Source organism: Pararge aegeria, chromosome Z (assembly GCF_905163445.1).
Source record: "Pararge aegeria chromosome Z, ilParAegt1.1, whole genome shotgun sequence".
In the NCBI taxonomy this organism is placed as follows: Eukaryota; Metazoa; Arthropoda; class Insecta; order Lepidoptera; family Nymphalidae; genus Pararge; species Pararge aegeria.
Genome location: NC_053208.1, coordinates 26,411,994 through 26,429,154, shown reverse-complemented (window position 1 = coordinate 26,429,154; position 17,161 = coordinate 26,411,994). Strand labels below are relative to the sequence as shown.

The 17,161-nt window shown below is 34.9% G+C and overlaps 1 protein-coding gene across 1 annotated transcript; it reads right to left on the bottom strand.

The window, feature by feature from the left end:
• Positions 1 to 919: 919 nt before the first annotated feature.
• LOC120636464 (protein henna) lies at positions 920 to 15,905 on the bottom strand. Its single transcript, XM_039907947.1, has 6 exons — positions 15,708 to 15,905; positions 3,838 to 4,141; positions 3,320 to 3,679; positions 2,671 to 2,933; positions 1,878 to 2,107; positions 920 to 1,547 (listed from the first exon to the last, which is right to left on the bottom strand). The coding sequence occupies exons 1-6, from the start codon at positions 15,759 to 15,761 to the stop codon at positions 1,391 to 1,393; spliced, it is 1,368 nt and encodes a 455-aa protein (XP_039763881.1). The 5' UTR covers positions 15,762 to 15,905; the 3' UTR covers positions 920 to 1,390.
• Positions 15,906 to 17,161: the final 1,256 nt, after the last annotated feature.

The following is a 17,161-nucleotide window of genomic DNA, read 5'->3' as shown; positions in this document are numbered from 1 at the left end:
TCTCGATAAAACTCTAAATTGGCATTTTTCGATTCAACGTTAAAAATAATAGATAGGTAATACATAATTAGTGCCAATATTAACATAGTTCGTTGTTATAACCTGTCTTATAATAGAATATTTATTGTATTTTCCTTACTTTTCGTACAACGTAGGTATTTAAAAAAATTAAAAACAAAGAATTCTCTTTTATTTATTAAAAAAAAAATTGTTTCTTTATTTAACCTTTTTACATAGTATACAGTAACAGTACATACTTTAACAAAATGGTAATGAAAATATTTTCTACATTATAGGACAAGTTATAAAAATTTAAGTTTATCTCCCCATCCCATTGTAGTTAAAAGAGTTATCATTTTTGTAAATAAATCGAGTTATATAATTATTATTGTAAAATTATAAACAGATATTATAGATAATTAAGTAATTATTATAGGTCAGTTGACCAATTCACTTTCTATCTTGTCATTTTATAGATATAAGTATATTAACACAAGTACTAGGTACTTGGAATATTCTGTACAAATTATTGATTATATTATGTTGGTTATAACGGTCGTTTTATTTACATACTAGCTGTGACCTGGCTTCGGCCACGTAAGTTACTTGCTGCCACAGAGTCTATCACCTACCTCAATAATTCCGATTCTTAACGTGAAGATTTTTTCAACAAATTATGGTAAAAAATTTTTACCCTTACCTGCCAAATTTTATAATAAAATACCAACACTTATAAAAAATGTAAACTCTGTATACAAAACTAAATTAGCTGCACACACATCATATGTAATAAAAAAAAATTTAAATTGGATGAATACATTGTGTAAGGAAGAGGGAAAAAATAAAGAATTTTTTTATATTTTAAAACTTAATGACAAAGTTTATTAAGTAGTTTTATATATTTAATTAGGTTCTCATGTGAGTGACTTATGTCTTTTACGGTAATATATTTTTTATACTAAAACTGGGTGTAGTTAGGTGATATAAAATAGGTAACTTTCTCGACTTGTTGAATAATGTAATCTTCTATTTCACCACCTTTACGGGTAGGGTAAACATCTGAACACTGAAAAGTTAGGAGGTAACCAACAAATAAGCAACGCAATTATTCAATTGGGCTTTTATGTAGCACTAATGATATATTTTTATTAATTTTACTATATATTACTGTCTATATATTTATTTCCTTATACTAAACATTTAAGCAATCATTCATCATATTTAAGTATTATTAAGCAAACTATTTCACATTTTAAATATAACTGTATACATTCTAGGTAACGATGCACTTCTAATTGATCTACTAAAGAGTATTTTGTTTCGTTACTCTTCACTCTTCAAGTAGTGAAAATTCTGTAAAGCTTGAGTAAAATCAGGAACTCGAAGTATCCTACAATTTGTCCATTGTGCCAAGCAGTAGTTCCATTTCCGTGTGGATTTGCTTAAGAAGATCTGTCATTTGGCGCGAAGAGTCCAGGATGTCGATGCTCTGTGTGTAAGGGTTGTATCTCACGCCGAACTCTCGAGGTATAGTTTGAGCAAATTTTCTGAAAAAGTAATAAAAACGTGTTTTATGCTGAACTGAACACGACTACCATGTGACCAGAGACAATGACATCCATGTCCTCTTTCGCAGGAGGACACGTTGATTATATACCTTGTCAGGGAATATATTTTTTGTCTCCTGCCTGATCTAGCCCTCCTGGATTAGTCCACGTTCTAATTGACGTTACCTCCTAAGACTAAAATATTTATGCGGACCAAACTGTGTACCAAGTATATGTATACGTTAAAACTGAACAGAGTATTTTTGAATCGAATCTGCTATTCTAAACCAATTTTATACATAGCAAGATGCATGCTTGCATAAAACTTACATCATTTTTTCTTTGGCGCTTTCGAAGCTTTGGGCGACGAAGTAAATCGGCTGATACTCCGTAATAGGGTACTTCTGGTCACCAGTAATACTCGGCTCGAACTCTCTTAGCTCTGGTTTGTCTGAGAGGCAGTATTGTAGTTCACCGAACGATGATAGAAGACCAGCGCCGAAAGCTTTCAGCTGTCCTTCTTGTCGACATAGCCCAAACTCCACGGTGAACCAGAAACACTACAAAAGAATGAGTTTCATATGAAAAATATTTGGTATCATAAATGAATAAATCCTATAAGTTTGTTAGACGCATTGTTGTAACCAATTCCTAATGTAATAGATATGTACCTACAAAATAATGATAATAATACTAAAATTGTAAATAAGTCAAAGTCAAGGTCAAATAGTTCTTTATTAAAATAGGCTCATAGATGGCACTTTTGATGGGTATATTACATCTAAAATATGACATAGAAGTGAGTTGATGGCGATAACTAAACTCATCAACTTAAACTTACTTATGTAACACCTCTACGATAACGATCCCTGGCGCAGCAGTAAGCTATGGTTTTAAGTTGGAGTTGCAATAAGGAAATTTATAATTACTGAATTTTTCTCCGGTCTGGTCAAGTAGAAGGCTTTGGCCGTGGCTAGTTCCCACCCTGCCGACAAAGACCTGCCGCTAAGGAATTCAGCGCTCCATAAAAAACGGTAACACTAACAGATTAGCCCACTACCATTAGATAGCATCAAGTCATTAGATTGCAGTCAAGAGTCAGTGGAATAGAAGCGATACGCACCGTAGCGAGTTTTTCAATATAATCATCAGGTGCTCCCAATGAAGCAAGGCCAATTTCCTGCGAGAACTGCGCGAATGCTGGATCAGCAAATAGCGGCGCGTGTCCCAGCAGCTCGTGACACACGTCTGGCTCGGGGGTGTAAAGTGGGCGAGAGTGGTGCCTGATGTACTGTGTACTGTGGAATACGCGGAATGCAAGCCCCGCGAGGAAGTCGCGGGAAGACAAGAGGCCAGCTACTGGTCGGAGGGTGAATCCTGTGCAGTCTGCAAATAAAATACATTAGGATTATGATTTTATTTAAGAAAATTAAAAGCATTCGATCACTACCATCGGTTTTGAAGACCATTTTAGTGCTTCAGGCGCTCTCTTGATGTCTAACCGTGAAAAAAGCGCGTTTTAATCATTGTTTGGAAGATAGTACCTAATTATATTAAATCAATTAACTCAACGTAACAAAGTAAAAAAATGCAGTCAACAGTTAGTTTAGCTTTATAGCCCGCCTAGAAAAGAACAATATAGAGCGTTGGCTTGCATTCGCTTTTGTGTAATAGCATATAGCATAGTAAATACCATGATATTCTCAACATATATTTAACTCGTAAGAAACAAAATAACTGAATGAATAATGACATAAACGACTCTAACTCACCTTTTAAGAAGTTGGAAACGTCTTCTAGCTGTGGTATATTGTCTTCCCTGTACCCACAATTTTCTATCAACAGTGGAAACACGTGATTATGTTCTTTGCAAGCATGAGTTGGATATAATTCAGTTAGCTTCCTGAACACAATGCCCCAGGTATTTATTTCATCCTTGGTGTAATCAACGTGGGGTAATGGCTGGCCATGCTTGTAATTGAAGGCAATGTCTGCGAAGTATTTCCTTCTAGCACGGTACACAGCGTCGGTGAACCCAGGGTGGTCTGAGTCTAACTCAGCGCCGTAAGACAGGATCTGATTAGCGAATCTGTCCAAGTCTCTGATACGTCGGGGGAACCATGGTACAGTGGCTGAAAAAAAAGACTTTCGTAATTAAACAGAAGACTATCAGCCACTTTTGAATCGTTACCAAAGATGATCTACTAACCAAAACTTGAATGACGAATTGCCAACCTATTGACTTATAAATTGCATAATATCGCCAGTGAAAATAAAACTTAGCACTCACATAAATTATCCTTATAGTCTCTAGAAATCACATTTAAATATCCAGCAATCTGTTTTAAATCTTCCAGTGCCGCACCAAAATCGCCAGACCCATGCTCACATTCTACCATGAACTCGTATCCTGGTCGCCTGGCTGAGGATCTAGACTCGATATGGTTGAGGTTCACACCGTGTGAGGAAAAGATACCCAGGAACCTTGCCAAGGAACCGGCTTCATCGGGAGTTGCAGGGGAAAAAAGAAGCCATGTTGATTTGCTGGTGTCTGGTCCTTCGGCAACGTAGTTGCCCCCTTTGGCAAGCTTTCCCTGGAAAAAAAAGCTAATTAGCTTTAGCAGTTTAAGTGCACCACACGATTTATGAATTCCTTAACGACAAGGCTGCTTGGAAGCAGGCCACTCCGTTAAACTATAAAAACTATAAAATGTTGTTGGAAATGCTTTTTTCCAACATCATTTTATCTGCGAGTTTTCATGCCGGCTTTTCTCAATCATAGTTAAAAATATCATTATTCAAGTAGGCCCATAGGTGGCACTTTTGATGCGTACATAAGAATTACACGGTGAGATGATAGCGATAACCACATTCGTAAACTTAAAACTAAAGCTACGAGGGTTCCTGCAACTATTTAGACATATATTATATTACACTGCACATTCTACTACGCAACACATCAACCAGAACGATGGTGTTGTATTTTATGTAAAAAACTCTATAGTGGTAACGTCAGTCAAAGAAATTAATCTAATGCACGCATCATGTTTACAAATAATTACATGCAACACTGTCATTCTAGGTGCATACCGTTCTCCTTCCAATACTAACGCTGACCAGTTCATTAATTCCTTGAATATATACCTAGAATCATTAAGATCTCATAAGACCATAATACTTACAGGGGACATTAATATAAATATAATACCTAAGGAAATTGAACAAGCTTACGAGCGTAATAATAGACTCAACTATCTTAATATGTTATCCATACACAGTATCATGCCAGGTCATACTCTCCCTACTAGGGAAGGTAATTGTTTGGACCACTTCATGATTAAACTAAACAAAGCTAAATTAACTGCACAAATGGCTGTTTTAAACACTACCATTACTGACCATGCTATGATATTCCTTAGCCTGACTTATCTGATGCCTACATTTAAAACAAACCATAAATCTAAAACTGTGATAGACTTTAATTCAGCCCTTATTAGTCTAGCTCAAAAAAAGTTACCTGAGTTATTATATTGCTATGACCCAGATCTAGTAGCTGAAAAATTAATAAAAAGTTTAACTGAATCTTTGAATGAAAATACCTCTACCTCGAAGGTTCCTAAAAGTAAGCGGGTCATCAAACCGTGGATTACTATTGGCGTTCTGAAGTGTATTAGGAATAGAAATAAAATGCAAAAAAAGGTTCGATTAGATCCCCACAACGAAATTTTAAAAATTAGCTACAGAAGGTATCGTAACTTTTGCAATAATTTAATTAAAAAGTTAAAGCGTAACTATGACAGAAAACAGTTAGAAATGTCACTCAAAAATCCAAAAATGTTGTGGCACAATATAAAGTCAGTAACTAATATGAACAATTCTAAATCAGATAGTACTCAATTGTTAAACGTAAAACCATCTCCTATAGAGTCAGTCAATTACATAAATTATTATTTTGCTAAAATAGGGAAAGATTTAGCCGAGGATATTGTTTCAAGCAGAGACCCTTCGGACAAATTGAACGTTATACTTAACACGCAGGTAAATTCTCTTGGGCTGTTAGATACTGATGAGAGGGAAGTAAACGACGTGCTTATGAACCTTAAGACCAATAGTGCCCCTGGCTGGGATAAAATTCCCTCCAGTTATCTCAAACTTGCCAAGGAACAGCTCGTCCCTATTTTATGTCATTTAATCAACCTTTGTCTAAATAAAGGTGTTTTCCCCTCGGCATTTAAACGATTCATCATCACTCCGGTTTATAAGAATGGAGATAGAAACGATATAAATAACTACCGACCGATATCTGTTCTACCGTCAATTTCAAAAATACTGGAAAAAATCATGAATATTAGATTATTAAATTACTTAAACAAATACCGACTGCTCTCAGATTCCCAGTATGGGTTTAGACATGGAAAATCCACAGATGATGCTGTCACTGCTCTAACCTTATTTATAGATCAACAAATGGACCGTGGCAAAAAATGTCTAGCATTATTTCTAGATTTGAAGAAAGCTTTCGATACGGTGTCCGTCCCTATTCTTATAAAAAAGTTAGAAAGCTTTGGTGTAAGAGATGTACCCCTGGCCTTGTTTAAAGACTATCTGATCGGACGCACACAAAGAGTTAAAATTGGACAGTACATAAGCCAGGATATCAATATCTCCTACGGTGTTCCGCAAGGTAGTGTCTTGGGGCCTACGCTGTTCTTAATCTATATAAATGAAATCTGTAATATGAAAATTCGTAATGCCAAGCTTTTCTCTTATGCAGATGATACCGCTATAGTGTTCTCTGATACCACTTGGGAAAAGGTAAAATGTAAAACTGAACAAGGACTCACTGATGTAACTAGTTGGCTAGGGGCAAATCTGTTAACACTTAATATACTAAAAACTAATTACATATGCTTTTCTATCTACAACAGAAGACAGCCTAAAGATGATTTTCCTATAATATTACATACCTCAAATTGTTGTGGTAACTGTAACGGATGCTCAACTATCAGCAGGGTATCCTCCACCAAGTACTTAGGCATCATTATAGATCAGAGACTATCTTGGTATGAACAAATAGAAGCGATTAGCGGTAGAATAAGAAAGCTCATTTGGATTTTTAAGATGCTAAGACATATAGCCGCTAAGGATCTATTAAATAAAGTTTACATAGCATTAGCACAATCAGTTCTGGGCTATTGTATTCCTGTATGGGGTGGTGCTGCTAAATCTAGGTTTATTGAAATAGAAAGAGCGCAAAGGTCTTTGCTTAAGGTAATGTTTATGAAACCCTACAGATTCCCAACACACTTGCTCTACTCATCAAGTCAAATCCTAAGCGTGAGACAGTTGTATATTTTGCAGACTATTCTAAAAGTACACAAAACCCTAAAATATGAGTCTGAAATCTGTAGCAGAAGAAGAAAAAATAAAGTAATAAAAGTTTTGGCAGCAAAAACTTTATTTTCACGCAATCAGTACAAGAAAAAATCTGCAAACCTCTACAATAAAATTAATGAAATTCTAAATATTTACGGTAGTAATAATTATGAAATCAAAAATAGGCTGGCTCAATGGTTGAAAACAAACACCTACGAAGAAACGGAATCTCTACTAGAGAACCCATTCAAATTGATTTAAAAGTATTCTTACACAAATAAATTTAATAAATAAATAATAATTCAATTTAATAAATAAATAATATCTAATTCATTTTAATAAATAAATAATAAGTTAATTTAATAAATAAAATAATAATCACACACAGACCCACACACTCACACGCACACACATACACACACACTCCACAAGTTTGCATGCATGCATGATAAAAAAAAAAAAAAAAAAAAATTGAATAATATACAGCTGAATTACAAAAATTAGCTCAATGTATGTACACATTTTGTTATAGAAGAGCGAGACCTCCTGGTACAAGTATATTATATGCTTAAAAGGAGATCTCAGCGTATTAATTAATTAAGAATGAAATTGTTAATGAAATAAAATTTATTATTATTATTATTATTATTATTATTTAGAGGGGTTGAAAGCGAAGGAATCTGCCATTTCGACGCCATCCAGCCAATGCCTGCAAACCCATTTTTTTTTAAGTTATAGTCTTACATAATCCATACCTAATTATATATAATTAAAACTTTATCTGTTTGTTTGTTTGCTACCTATGTTTGGCTTAACTAGTAACCACTCTACTAATCTTGATGAACATTGCCGCATCTTAGATAGAGACAAAATCAAAAACCGGATGCATGAAATATAATATAAGAAGAAGCCAACAACAAACTTAGCCGGGTGTTTTTTTTTTATCACCATCTCACAATGTCATTTAAAATTATTAGAAGAGCAACCTGGTTAGAGCAATAATTCACACCAAAGCTTTTTTATCGATTACAAAGTCCTTTATACTATAATAGGACTTTTCTATAAGCTCACTTTTAATACAAACTTTGTACTTTTTAAAAGACATCTCCAAGATGTCAATTGGTAGTTTATTGTAGAATTGTATGCAATTTCGTTTAAACGAATTATGAATTTTATGTAACCTAGTATATTGCACTGTAGGTTTATTCCTACTTCTAATGTTTGAATTATTGCAGTCACATTTCTTCTTAAATTTAGAATTATTACACTGCTCAATAAAAGCAGCTCGTTTAGCCAAGTTCTTGGCTGATATGGTATAAAAATATGATAGCGAAGCAGCTATCTACAGTCTTTTAAAATAGTTTGATAGACAATACCTATCTTGATACAAATTATAATAAGGATTAGCACACTTGCTATAGTCAATAATATTAAATTTTTTATTAGATGTACATAAATTGTACAAAGTCATATTTAAATTATACCTAATAGTATTTTCTTGATGTGGCAAGTTATCTCAATAAGGAAATTTGTATAATACAATACTATTCACTTTTAGTGAATTTAATGTTTCATAAAGTTTATCAGGTAGGGTTTGTTAACCTCTATTACCTGTAGATATAATAAAATTAGTTTTAAGGTCATACATATTCCTATTTTTACAAATGTCTGCTATAATAGCTTTTAAGTCTGTGTTGGGTAAACAGAAGGTCAAAACTGTGTGTCTGTTTAACTGTGAGTTAATATATGAGCCCTTATTACATCCAATTTCATCGCTGTACATAATTGTTTTCATTGAGTTTGTACTGTAACTATTTGTTTCATTATGGGTATTATTAGAAATATTGATATTTTGTTGAGTTATTGAACCTGCCACACAACTTCCTTACATCAGAGGGTGATGATACTGGCGACACAGACTGTGGATGACTGCCTGTACTAGCAAAATTACAGGTGGAAGTTAAATGAGGTAATTGCACCACTGTAAGGTTCTGTCTGATTTTCATCTGTAGTCTGCGTGTACTCAGAAATCATTTCCTTTTGATATATTTCATATTTTGCTGCCAGTGCACGTAAAGAGGTCTGTAGTCTGGCTATTTGTGCTTCTAAGATCTGTGTGTCAGATTCATAACTCAATCTAGTACTATCTAGCTGTGAACTATACATTTTTATTTTATTTAATAATTCATTTTATGGTCTTAGAGTTTTAGATTTATGAACTTTTAGCAATTTCTGTGTTTTCCTGATGTACCGGTTTGTACTTTAATATACTTTTTAAGTTTATTAATGCTGCAGGTGGTACCCTGCATTTGTTTCTGAGTTAAATTTCAATAATAATTAGATAAACCAGTATTGACAGTAGGCATGTCCGTAGCAGCAGTAACCAACTGCGGGGCCCTATCAACTAGTTCTTTGTATAGGCTTTGAGTGTGTAGTGCTGTTGTGTTATGAGCAGCAGCTTCTTCTAGTTCAGTTATATGGTTGTGGGCATCACATAGCTCCCGCTGCAGATTTGTGATCTGGCTCAGGGCCTCCTCATACTCACGGCACTCATCAAACCTGTTTACCAACAACTGAAGTTTATCTCGCTCTTCTACCATGTCTACATAGTTTAGGTGCAAAGCCGATAATTCCGATTTCAAACTATTATTTCTAATGACTTCTAATAATTCCCTTTCGTTTTCATCCCTTTCACTATTCAATTGGGTACATAACTCCTTGCTAGCCTTCATTTATTTCAAAGCCATCTGTAGTTTTGATTGCTCCTGGCACGCTAAGGCTCTGCGGGTCATCATTTTGATCTTGAAATATTTATAACAAGGAGTAATGTAGTGATATAGAAACTAGAGACTAGAGTAATAAATGAGAAAGTGAAGAAATAATTATATGTCAACGTCATATTTAATATTAATTCCAATGTAAAATTTTAATAGAATAAACCTTATATTATAGGATTATGAATTATTATTACAAGTAATGACCCAAGGAATGCTAGATGACGGGTAAGTACGATGACGGGATATTGCACATGCACGTATTCATGTCTCGGACGCTAAATAATTGTCTTAAAGCCAAAACAAAAACTATTAGCATCCAATAAAATACCAAAACAGAAGTTTAAAATTTAAATTTTACTAACCTAACTGTCACTTTGACAACAGAAACAGAAAAAAAAATTGAAGAGATCGTTTGAACAGCTGTTAAACTTGGTGTGGCAACACTGCCACACCAAGTAGAACCAGTGGAATCTGCCTTCCGCACCGGTCGTAAGCTAAAGTGCTTATAAACTAGGCCTACTAGAAATAATCGAATTTTGAAATTGAATTTAATTTTAAATTAACAGTAAAACCACAGAGTAGGTAAGTATAGTCAGGTAGACATTCGACGAAACAGTAGACAGAAAAAACGTGCGATAAGTGCGGGGCAAGGAAAGAACCCTTACTGGCCTCAGTAGTAAGGAACATGGCCTGAATAAACAGTCATGAAGCTTTCAAGACCATGTTAGCATCTACCACTGAGACCCACCACGTCGCTTTGAAATTACTGAAAATTTGTAAGTAGATATAGTAATAGGTAAAACGCATGTTTTACTAAACTAGTTCGGCTCTTGAATTACTTAATTACTAAGAGCTACAACTGCATCTTGACGAGGCTTCTCAGCAAAATTAATTATTCAAGTCTTAGCTGAGTAGCCTTGAGAACCTTCGAGAGCTCTCATAAGAGGAACTTGAAGGGATCGCAATTATAAAACTGACCTTAGGGAAAAGTAGGGCTCTAAACTGACGTTAATTAATTCCAAGTTAACTGTCTAAGAATATTAAAGGCTTCAACGATAAAACGCAGACTGACTATCTACTTCCTCTAGTATTTTTCGCCACTGTGAATTAAGTAACTGTAATTTTATTTATTCATAAAAAGTACTACGTAGATATAGATTACACAGAAACTGTAGATACAGAATGACAGTATACTATTGTAATCCCAAAAATAATCTCGTATGACGTTAAAAAAATGTTGCTCAATGAAGCCTTTTTGCTCTTGTTTGATTATTTTAACATGTATACAGATATGTACATACACTCCATTTTTTCTAACATGTCGTATTATGTAAACCATGTTTCCAAAGTATTAACAAAAATCAAAAAAGAATATATTTTTATTTATTTGAACACAATTATTTTTCTTCTATTTTCAAAACATACTTTACACTAAAAGTGAAAAGATTGTTTACATAATAAGACATGCTAGAAAAAATTGACTTTAGTGTAGTTACGTAGTGTATTTGGTAATAAAATTAGCAGATAAGAAACATATCGAACACATTCAGGTTATGTTTTGAGTTGTCGATAACCCCGGGTCATGCCGCTGCGATGTCGACGGCCGATCCAATCAGCCATATTCAAAAACAATGACGACATATTCTAGTGAAAAATTATAATACTGACGTCAGGGATGTGTCAATGTACTAGTACATTATGTTATATATTATTAAAAGTAACGTGACTTTGTCCGTTTTAAAATCCCTAATGTCATCAATGGTGTTAGATACACCATTGGTGACATTAGGGATTTATATATATATAGGGATATGTTACCAAGAACACTTAAACAAAGTATCTCATTAACTTATTGGTTTATCGAGTTAACATAGACTGAAAAACTAACTACCTGCGTGGCGGGATCGGGGTATGCACTAGGCGCACAGATGATATAAAAAAATCTCCCTAGTTAGAATTATAAAGATTTTCCCCACCCGCTTAGTGCATACCCTAAATGCAAGTCTAATTTAGTAACTATTTGCTTTATTTATGATGCAAGCGGTCGCAATAAATGACTTTATTTTTACGCAGCATGTCGTTAAGTAACTATAAATGAATAGGAGTTCCGAAATAATTGTTATAAAAGTAGTTGGGTATATTCCGATTAAAGTCAACTTGAGTTCAGGTATTGTATATATTTAGTAAAAGTTTGATAACCTTGTAAAACTTATGCTTGGTTATACAATAAATATGACGCGCCTCTATTAAAAGTATTCTGACTCTAGAAGATGAATGTTACTGTCGCGTGTCCGAGCCGGTAAATAATTCGTTTTGATTATAATTATTATGTTAGTTCGATAATGTTTGCATTTTTTTGTAATGTTTCAACTAGAGATAAGACTAATTATCAACTGCGCTTCAAGTATGTAAACTTTAGACATGGCGAAATCTATAAAATTCTTTACAGGTAAAAAAGATAATTCTTGATAAAACTTCTGAAAGAGTCTCGGAGTCACTAAGCGGGCAATGGAGAGAGCAATATTAGGAGTATGAGGAGAAATGAGGAGATCCGTAGAAGAACGAACGTAAGTGATGAAGCTCGGGCAGTTGCGTTGCTGAAGTGTAAATGAGTGGGGACATAGTTCGGAGAATTGGTGGAAGTTGGGGTCCTAAGGTGGTGACCCAGCGCCGGTAAACGGAGCGTAGGTCAACCCCCAACGAAGAAGAAACAAGCGGCCCAGGCGTCGATTTTGGAACTCCCCCTACAAAAGACCCGTGTATATTAATGACGATGATGAATCCGATATTCTACAATAAACCACTACCCACCGTGTCAAATCATTCCCTTTTTTATAGTTTTTCCGGCTCTTAAACGTCTTGTTAAATAATCTCCAGCCCTCGTGAGGAGTTGGTCTATCAATTCCAAAAATATTTTTTAAGTCCATCTGAGGGATTAGCGCGTGCACGCAAACAAACAAACTCTTCTTTATTAGTATTGATAGATAATAACCGCGGCGAAAATCGTTCGAGACCCGGGTTTGAACTTGCCAAATTCATAGCTCCGGGGGATTGTCTACTGAGAATCAAATGAAAAAAACAAAAAAATCTTCATGATCCATAAGTCGAATACTAACCACATGAACTATTAAATAGGAAATAGATCCTATTGAAATAATTCAATATAAGCATACTCGCCGATGTATTTTAATTAAAACAGCTTCTCAAAATAACACATTTATTACAGAATGATTGAACTTTTTACCAGATATGGTACCCTGTTGAAACTGACATGACTGAGTGTAACCACTTTTTTTAATTCAGCTACTAGCTTCAGTTCTAGCGGTTCTGACACTATCAAAGCCCTTAAATTATTAATTAATAAAAAAATTATCTTTGGGGCATTTCCGTTAACATTGCCAAATCATTAATTGATATTTTTCACCCGATTTAGCATTACTATTGAATAACTATATAGATTAAGTGGTGTTATCTGACTTAATGAATCAAAGTAAAATAGTTCCATTGTTTAAATCGGGTAGTACTACTGACACCACTAACTTTAGACCAATATTACCTACCTATTTACAGCAAAATCTTTGAAGAAGTCATTTTACATAAGTGTGATTAACTTCAGCAATTTGGTTTTAGACGGGGTCGCTCAATAATCAACGCAAGTGTTGAGCTAATACAAAATATATTCGAAGCCTGCGAAGTGCCGTCATATATAACGATATTTTTGACTTTTTATTTATTAAGAAAGATTCATATTTTTGGTTTAAAATTACATGTACTAGTCTCTCTATGAGAGAGTTTGCCCACCACTCTTTTTATTAGTATCAGAATAGTTAACGTCTTAAAGTTTTAATTTATAACAAAATATAATACAAAAACACTCCTTAGGAACTGTTCCAACCGGAATGTGTCGAGACTACAAAATGTTACTTTCAATGTTTATGCAAGTTAGGCCTTCCGCATTGGCGCAAAAACATTACCCTCTTAAGGCCATTCAATGAAATTACTCATACTCATTAACCTTTCCATAAGCAGGAGTATGACGAGAATTCGAATGTTTTTTTATTCAAGTGAACCAATTATTTCCATTATTTTGTAACCTGTGTAAACTATTTTGTAACCTTCTTAATTGTGTTACTATTTCCAAATTACGCGTTGGCGTCTCACGCACAAATAATCAGAAGTAGACTTAGTACCAATATGCTCGCTAGCAATCGAGGAGTCGTTTTCGAGTATTTAACTCTGTATCGCCAGAGTAAAATTGATCTATTATGACTCGCAATTACAATTACAACAATTATTTTACAAACGTCCCGCCCGAGCTAAAGAATTTACATAATGCCAATAAGATCCATTTTACTACGATGTTTAACTATTCCAAACTACGAGTAGTAAACGACTTAACGGTTGAGCGCGTGCAAATCTTGTACTAAGACTACAAGCTCTTGCACAAACCCGCAGGGTGATTACGTACCTCGCGACAGCAATGCGACAGCCGTAAATCTTGCAATCACTGCTGTCAAACGTCACTTTTCCATACAATAAATAAACAAAAGTGACGTTTGACAGTTGCAAACCTGTCGCGAGATACGTAATCACCCTGCGGGGTGTTTTAAGGTTCGTCTCTCGCAGGATGTTGCACGCCGCCGTAGACGCGGGCTTGACGCGTCGATTTGGCAATGGCTAAAGCGAGAGCCATACTACTGCGTTTCAACTGCGTCCTTCGGCATTCAAGTTTGCGTCCTGCGTGCGACTCCTTTGGCTCGAGCTTACGTTTATTATGATTGGTCGTTAGCTGGATGCAATCTTGAGCGCCGCTAAACACGCGGGTTGGACAGTTTGGCCTTGCCTTAAAAGGCACGCAAGAACAATTCAATCGTTCGGGTGTCCAAAAATAGATTAACAATATGATCATGAAATTCAATTATTCTGGAAATACCTTAAGTTGACAGAATGTGGGGTTGTGATATACTACTAACGATTAACGTTTAATGATAAAAACGTTTGAAGTCTAGAAGCATCACCTACACCTAGTTCAAAGGTAGCGCAAATTTATTAGATTTATATTCATGGGTATTTATTGAACCTATTAATGCCCACTAAGTATATGGGCACTGGGACCTGATCTCTCCACGTTGAGAGATATTTTTTCAAGTTTTAGGGACGCTGCATTAATGTGGGTTGGTAAACTTTAACAACTAGGTACTAAATATCATATATTAGTGAGTGTACGTTGAACTGACATGTTAGGTTGAGACACGGGTAAAGAAGCCCAATTTTCTAATGAGGCAATCAAATCTTTTATTACAACATTCTTCAAAATATTCGTAGGAGCCGCTTAAGAATACATCAGATAACCCCTGGTCTGCGATAAATATTCCGATTTGACTGTCTGTACGAGAATAATACTGCACTACTTTGATTCAAATGCGTTTCCTTCATATAATAACCCTGTAGCATTTTATTATCTGATATAAATAATAAAACTGCGTTTTTGTTAATATCATAAAATCATATTTTAGTCGAAACAGTTTTATGCAGTTGGGTACAAAAAATAAAATCGCCATAAGTTTATTTCACCTATTTACCTTAAAACACACATACACGGTAAACCTACTTTGAGAATCAATAAACTTTCTTAAAACTTCCCTTGAGATGAATAAAATAATATAAAATTGATATTTTAAAGAATGTAAAGAAACAAACAAACAATTATTTAAAAAGTACCACAGTCCCCTTCGTAACTAATATAATTTTTAAACCTACCTTTAGTTACAACCTTTTAAGCATCAGTTTATAATCGGTAGGCAAGCAGTTTATTTATCGGCACAGCAGTTTAGGTAAATTATTATTGTAACAATAAAAAAACACGATTGCCCTTACTAATAACGTTCGTAATGACTCGGGAGTGTAACAGCACCAAGAATCAACGAAGGTTTAACGGTATACATTTACATAAATATCATGCACATAAAAATAATAATCGCCAGCCATTATTTATATATTTATTTACCTTTTTATTATCTTTCAACAAAAGTTCTTCTTGTCTGGGTGAAAGCATCTCCATGTTCTTTAAAAATAATTAAAACACTAGAACCCCAAAAATTTGATTCTATCCCACAAAATATTTTGTACATTAAATTTTCTATAAATAGTATCCAGAAATTTTCTAGAAATGTTATAATGTAGAATACCGCTGTGTCGAGACGGAGGCACGCTTTACAAGAAACGAGTTCGAACGGTGAGCAACGCTTTTATGCTCATTTATGACATCTATAGACGTACCAACTAGTAAGCTACGTACACATAATTTAAACCGGGCCAACGAGCTAATCAAACAATCTGCAGATAAATCCCAACTAGTAAGTACCACATATGATTTGGGATGACTCTCTTTCTAATCTGTGGACGTGTTACCCAGTCTTGATCTTGACCCTTGAAAAGATCAAAGGATCACGGGTTTGAATTAAGAGCAAACATCTTTAATTTCCAAAAAAGGTAAAGTTTCTTTAAGCAGTAAGTAAATAGAAATATTAAATTATCATTACTTGTTTACATTCCAAGGTTTGAAAGCTATCGAGCGAATAAGTAAATATGGTTTGCACTCAAAAGTTCTTAAACTAACATATTTTAAAGAAACTATAAAAATAAAATTGTAGAGTTTGCCACAGTAAATTTTGTCGTTACCTATGTTGTGGCATGTACATACCATGTGGTTTTATCAGTATATTATACAGTCTTTATTGATATCACGTATAAATGCGTATGTTGGCATGTCTATAGAGGCTCGAATGACGTTGTTGACGACGTCTGAGCAGACCTAAGGCACCGGATAAGCGCTATGAGAGATAATATCGTTCACCCTTTTAATCCATGATCTACGTATGACATGGAGTTAGCATAAGATAAATAGACAAGGCTAAGGATAACAAATAGTTAGGAAACTATTGAAGCATGCCTGGTAGAGCACGTTTAACCTTAGGATCTTTTAATTCCACTACTAGATAACCCTTGACTGCAAGCTCACCTGATGTTAAGTCAAAATGCAGTCTAAGATGTTAAAAGGCTAACCTGTCAGGAGTATGGCAGGTATATTAAACTTACTCGTAATCAGTTTCTACGCGACATCGTACCGAAACGATTAATCGCTTAGCATCGCATAAGAGCAGACCAGAAAAAATTCTGAAATTACACATTCTCAATTTGATTTCCTGCCGGGGATCGGACCAGGGATCTTCCTCTCAAAATCACAGCAGTCACCGCTGCGCCAGGATGGTCGTCCAGTTCCCGGTTTTGTCTTTAACGTGCTGTGATAAGCCTTCCAAGAAACTTTAGAGCAGTGTAGTAGATCTATGCTCTAAAACCCCCTTCCTTACGAGGGAGGAGGCCTAGGGGGCAAGATAAGTAGACATTATTAGGCCGGACATAAAACGTATGGTGTGCAACCAAGTCGATATCGATCGGGTT